The sequence below is a fragment of the Lemur catta genome, chromosome 7 (assembly GCF_020740605.2).
Source record: "Lemur catta isolate mLemCat1 chromosome 7, mLemCat1.pri, whole genome shotgun sequence".
NCBI classification, from domain to species: domain Eukaryota; kingdom Metazoa; phylum Chordata; class Mammalia; order Primates; family Lemuridae; genus Lemur; species Lemur catta.
The window spans coordinates 101797141-101802332 of record NC_059134.1 but is presented as its reverse complement, the minus strand read 5'-3'; the positions used below and the strand labels follow the sequence as shown (position 1 = coordinate 101802332).

At 55.4% G+C, this 5192-nt stretch overlaps 1 protein-coding gene across 1 annotated transcript; it reads left to right on the top strand.

Moving 5' to 3' along the window:
- The first annotated feature begins 354 nt into the window (after positions 1-354).
- On the top strand, positions 355-2222 carry LOC123641447 (cytochrome c oxidase subunit 8A, mitochondrial). The gene is made up of 2 exons (XM_045556234.1): positions 355-560; positions 1904-2222. The coding sequence occupies exons 1-2, from the start codon at positions 447-449 to the stop codon at positions 1997-1999; spliced, it is 210 nt and encodes a 69-aa protein (XP_045412190.1). The 5' UTR covers positions 355-446; the 3' UTR covers positions 2000-2222.
- Positions 2223-5192: the final 2970 nt, after the last annotated feature.

Below are 5192 nucleotides of genomic sequence, written 5' to 3'. Positions count from 1 at the left end.
ATTGAAAAGGGTAATAGTAAGCGAGGGGAGTCTGGGGGCAGAAACGACGGACGCCTGGCGGAGAGCAGGGAACTGCTGCATAGAGAGAGATTTAAGAGTATGAATGGAGGGAGGAGTCAAGAACGCAGTTTAGGCTTCTCTTTTACGTGACTGGGTGCCCGTAGATGTCACTCACTAAGGCCGCCCTGGAAGCGGGACACAGCCGACGGGAACGCCCCCTCGTGCTCCGCCCATCGCGGAAGGACGGCGTCGATTGGCTGCTTCAAGGAACGCGCCGAAAGCTGCGCAGGGCGGGCGGGAGGCGGATCCTTGCATCATTTCCGGGGGGCTTCCGGGGCGCCGTTTCCCGGCTTCCCCGGCTCCGGAACTTCCCGCCGGCGCAGCCATTTTGACTTCCTGACCTTGGGCTCCTGCTGGACGCCGTCTGTGGTCTGCTTGGCGCAGTTATGTCCGTCCTGACGCCGCTGCTGCTGCGGGGCCTGACGGGCTCGGCCCGGCGGCTCCCGGTGCTGCGCGCCCAGGTCCATTCGAAGCCACCGCGGGAGAAGCTTGGGACCATGGTGAGGAGCGGGCCGGGAAGAGCACAGGCGGTGCCGGAGGCCGGACCCTGCGTCCCACGGCGGGTTCGTGCCGGCCTCGTCGGGCGCGCACACTAATGCGGCCCAGGGTGGCCTGCACCTCGCGGCCCGCGGCGCAGTGGGGAGCAGCAGTGCTGGTTTGGGCGTGTCTGGAGGGCACAGTGCCCGGGCAGCAGTCGGCGCTCAGTCAGCGTTAGGTCTTTCCACAGAGCCCCAGAATCTCGGGTCAGACCCTGTCAGTCCCAGTCCTGTCGCTTACGCGCTGTGCAGCCTTCCTTAGCCCTCTCTGAGCCCGTTTATTCATCGGTTTGTTGGGGGGGGGGTGCTTGACGACTGTCAGCAACGATAATGGTTGTCACCGCTATTTATTATTAATTACTATTAGGAAGGGAGGCAAGAGGACCTTAGCAGGTCCCTGGATTTCCTGGCAGTGTGGGGATGTTTAGCTATTTAAGACAGCCTTCACCTGTTTAGAGCTTTTATACATCTGCCTCTGTAGCGGCAGTGGGCCGTGAATGCAAGTCTTCGGAATCCAGGTTGGTGGGCCTTGAGTTAGGAGCAAAGCCAGGAGAGCCCTGAAACTGAGGAAATAATGGTGATAATTGCGACTCTAGGGCGTCCGCCGAGTGCCTTCTGTGTGCCAGGCACTGAGCTAAGACTGTTGTGCCGCACATGCAGTCCTCCCAGTGTCCCTAAGAAGAAAGGACAATTATCTCCATTTCGAGGTTGAGGGTACTGAAACTTAGGAGCAACGTGTTGACTTGTCAAAGTCACACCTTAAGTGACAAAGGAATTTGAACTCAAGACTGACTCCAAGCTGTTCTATGATCTTAACTACTATCAGGAAGCTGGTAGTGGCTGTAAGAGTCTATCCCTCAAAGGTCGAATAACAGTCCTGGAGAGGAGGTGGGAAGGGAGAGGGTTTTAAGGCAAGGAAGGAAAAGTATAGTTTTAGAGTATTGGCCTATGCAGATTTCCTGGGTCTCGACAGACCAGCTTTAAAACAGGTTTAAATACTCATTCCTGTCCCTTGACTTAATCACCTGGTGGACTTCTCCCTGGGTCCTAACCCAGCCTGCACCTCCTTCCCCCCACAGAGCCCCCTCCTCATAACTGACTCTGCCTTAAGGGTAAAGGGCCTTGGCTCTGCTACTTCCCCTCCCCATGGCTTGGTTTTCTTAAACGTGGAGATGTTGCACCTTCCACCTGCCTCTGAGTCTTGGCTCCCTGAGGAGGGCTTTCAGCCGCCTGGGAACTGCTAGGACATTGGAGAGCCTAGGGGAATCCTTACTATGGGAATTCCTTCTTTCTTGTGCTCTGTGTAGGATGTCGCCATTGGGCTCACCTCCTGCTTCGTGTGTTTCCTCCTGCCGTCGGGCTGGGTCCTGTCACACTTGGAGACCTACAAGAAGGGGGAGTGAAGGGGGCTGTCCTCTCCCTCACTGTGACTGACCACCCCCGCCGGCCCATCCTGATCATGCCTCCTGCATTCCTGGCCAGCTTCCCCTGGATCATATTGTTCAATTCCACTTACCTCTTCTGCAATAATGACCTCTTGATATCTCCATGTGACGTCCTGGGACCACAGATATTGGCCCTGCTCAGTGGGGTCCCCTTGTAACAATAAAGTCTATTTAAACCTTACTTCAGAAGTGGTGCCTTCACTCTTGCCTGGCTCCTGCCTCCACACTTGAGCTGAGTTGGTGCTGGGTGGGGTGTGGAGAGGAGTGCCTGGCTGGCTGCCCTGTGGTGGGTTGTGTGTGCTTTTCTGCATTTAAATGGCGTCTGGCTTCTTGGGAAAACAAATCCTGTTGTCACTGAGCAGGCTTTCTTGCTCATCCCCCACCCCAGCTCCCTTTTTTGGGCCAAGTTCAATGGCTGTGTGCCTGTGTGCGTTTGTCTTGTTGGGTCCAGCCTTCCCTGTTCCTCCTCCTCCTCCATGGGCTCCAGCCATTTCTTAGCTCCAGGTGCCCTTCTTAGTTGAGGGTGGGACGCTTTGTAGTATCTTGCTTTTTTTTTCTTGAGAGACAGGGTCTCTGTCACCCTGGCTGTTGTGATCATAGCTTGTTGCAACCTCAAACTCCTGAACTCAAGTGATCCTTCTGCGTAGCTGAGACTACAGGACTGCCTCTCCTGGCCTTAAAAGATCCTCCCACCTAGGGCCTCCCAAAGTGCTGGGATTACAGGTGTGAGCCACCACACCTGGCCTTTGTTGCTTTTTTTAATGTCAACTCCAGGGCCCCTTTCCTTGCTGTGCTCTCTCTATACATGCTTGCAGACTAACAGGTCCTCCTTATTCTCTCTGCTTCCCTTTTCCCTCCTCTTGACATGGGGAATCTGCCACTACTCTCCCTGCACGGGCCCTTCCTCGGTGATTCCGGTGGTGTCTGAGGGGCTGGAGGTGTCTTGTGAAACACTGCACGCCAAGCTGGAATCCTGACTGCCGATGTCCGGAAGGAACACTCAGCTCTGCAGGGCCCCATCCCTGGAGGAAGACATGGCTTTGCCTCTCCTCTGCATCTCCTTTGCATCTTTGTGACTTGGTTGATTTCTGAATAGATGCAGGTTCAGTGTCCCCTATGGCGTGAGGCTGCCAGGATGCCTGGGGCCAGAGCGGTGGGCCAAGATGTGAGGTGAGAGCTGCCGGGGGTGGTTGGCCTTAGGCCCTGGGTGTCGGAACCCATGTCTTCTCAGATCCTTTTCTGCTGGCTCTTTTTTTCTGGTTTCTGTTGACAGAGCTGAATGTAGCTCCTGCTCTCCTGCCTTCGTCTAGTCTTTCCTGGCCCTTTAGTGTGGTGTCCAGTGATGCCCAGGGACCCAGCGCCTGGACACCCTAGCAAGTTCAACTCCTGCCGTGGCTGCTGCTTCCCTGAGGAGCAAGTAGGAAGTGGTTTTCTGTCTCCTAGATGGCTCATTTCCTTCCACACAAACTGGCCGTTGTGTCTGAGGCTAAAAGGACGGAGCCTTGTTGGAGGGCTGGGAAGAAAGAAGCTGCCTTAGCCTGTTGCCCAGAGTGGGGTCTAGGATGCTGTGAGGTGTGCACAGGTTAGAATGTCAGCTGGGGAAGGGGAGAGCCCATGTTGGATGTGAAGGGCTGGCCTGAACCAAGCTAGGTTGCTGAGCTAGGGGAATCCACCTGCCACCTACAGGTACCTAAGAAGCTCCTTGTCTGGGTGGAGGGGCCTCCTGGCCATCTCCTCCCACACAACAGGGTCACCCCTTGTTCCATGCCTCACTCTGGGACACTTTCCTGTTCACATTGGCCCTGGGGGTAGTGGTGGCTTGACTGCCTACTGCCCTTCCTCCCAGGCCTGTGTCCTGGCCTTCCCTGGGGGAAGGTGCACAGCCTGCAGTGAGCGGAGTGGAGTGGGTACCTGGGCCACTCTGACCAAGCTGCTTGGCCCTTGGTTGGCTAAGTTCTGCTTTCCTTGGGCTGAGGGCACAGATGAGGCATTGGCCTCATAGCCATGGGGTTGCCACACAGTGAGGACAAAAAAGTCATCAGACAAGGAAAGTTGTCTTAAGTTTCTATGGCAGCCCCACTGCTTGCCAAGCATTTGATTGGGCATCTCCCATTTTTGAGCCCCTGGAGCTCAAAGGGGTGGGTAATGGTCCCCCACCCCAGGGAGTCTGCTCCAGCCCAGAGTTCTGTGTCTTGGGCCACTGCTCCCACCAGTGGGAAGCCAGTGGCTACAGTCAAGTCATTTAGGGCCCTGGTCTGACAAAGCCCTTAGCAAGCCCAACAGCTCCTCCAGCCCCTTTTGTCCCACAGCCTGCCAGGTCCTGCAGCATATGTGGGGGTTGTAGGGGGTAGATGTACTTGGGGGTGGGCAGGAGAGTTTAGAGTTCGAGTGACATGTTGTGTTTGAACCCCAAATTCTTTGGTTCTCAGTATGGCCACTAGGCCTGAAATCTGATCACCTTTCACTGGCCTTCCCTCACCCCAACCAAGTCAGGGGCACTGGAGCAATTCCCCATGGAGAAAGCAAGGCTCTTTGGACTCTGAATGCATTTCCTGTGCCCATGTCTATGGGGTCTGTGCCTGGCAGGCATGCCAGGAGGGGAAGGCTGCACTCACGGCAGATGCTATGTCTGGAACAGTGGACTGGGGGTTGGGACGCTTGGGCTTGAGGCCTGGCTCAGCCATTTACTGTATGGCCTTTGGCAAGTCATCTAGTCTCGCTGAGCCTCAGTTTTCAGGGCTGTGAAATGAAGATGATGTGGCAGGCAGAATAATGGCCCCCCAAAGATGTCTGTGCCCTACTCCCTGGAATGTGTATATCTTACATGGTAAAGCGGACTTTGCAGATAAAATTAAGGTTAAGGACTTTGAAATGGGAAATTATCCTGGATTATCTGAGTGGGCCCAGTGTAATCACCCGTCCCAACCTGAGAAAGACTTGGCTTGCCGCTGCGGGCTTTGAGGATGTAGGACATGGGCCATGAGCCAAGGAATGCAGTGGCATCTAGGAACTGGGGACAGCGCTCAGTTAACAGCCAGCAAGAAGGAACTGCAATCCTACAGCTGCAAGGAACTGAATTCTGTCAACCTAGCTGAGGAGGAAGCAGATTCTCCCTTAGACCCTTCGGAAAGGAATGCAGCCTGCTGAAGCC

Excerpts from the sequence above, each read along its gene's own strand:
- LOC123641447 (XM_045556234.1), top strand. The coding sequence starts at position 447 with ATGTCCGTCCTGACGCCGCTGCTGCTGCGGGGCCTGACGGGCTCGGCC. Across the intron at positions 561-1,903 it reads GGGAGAAGCTTGGGACCATG|GATGTCGCCATTGGGCTCAC; the intron begins GTGAGGAGCGGG and ends TGCTCTGTGTAG.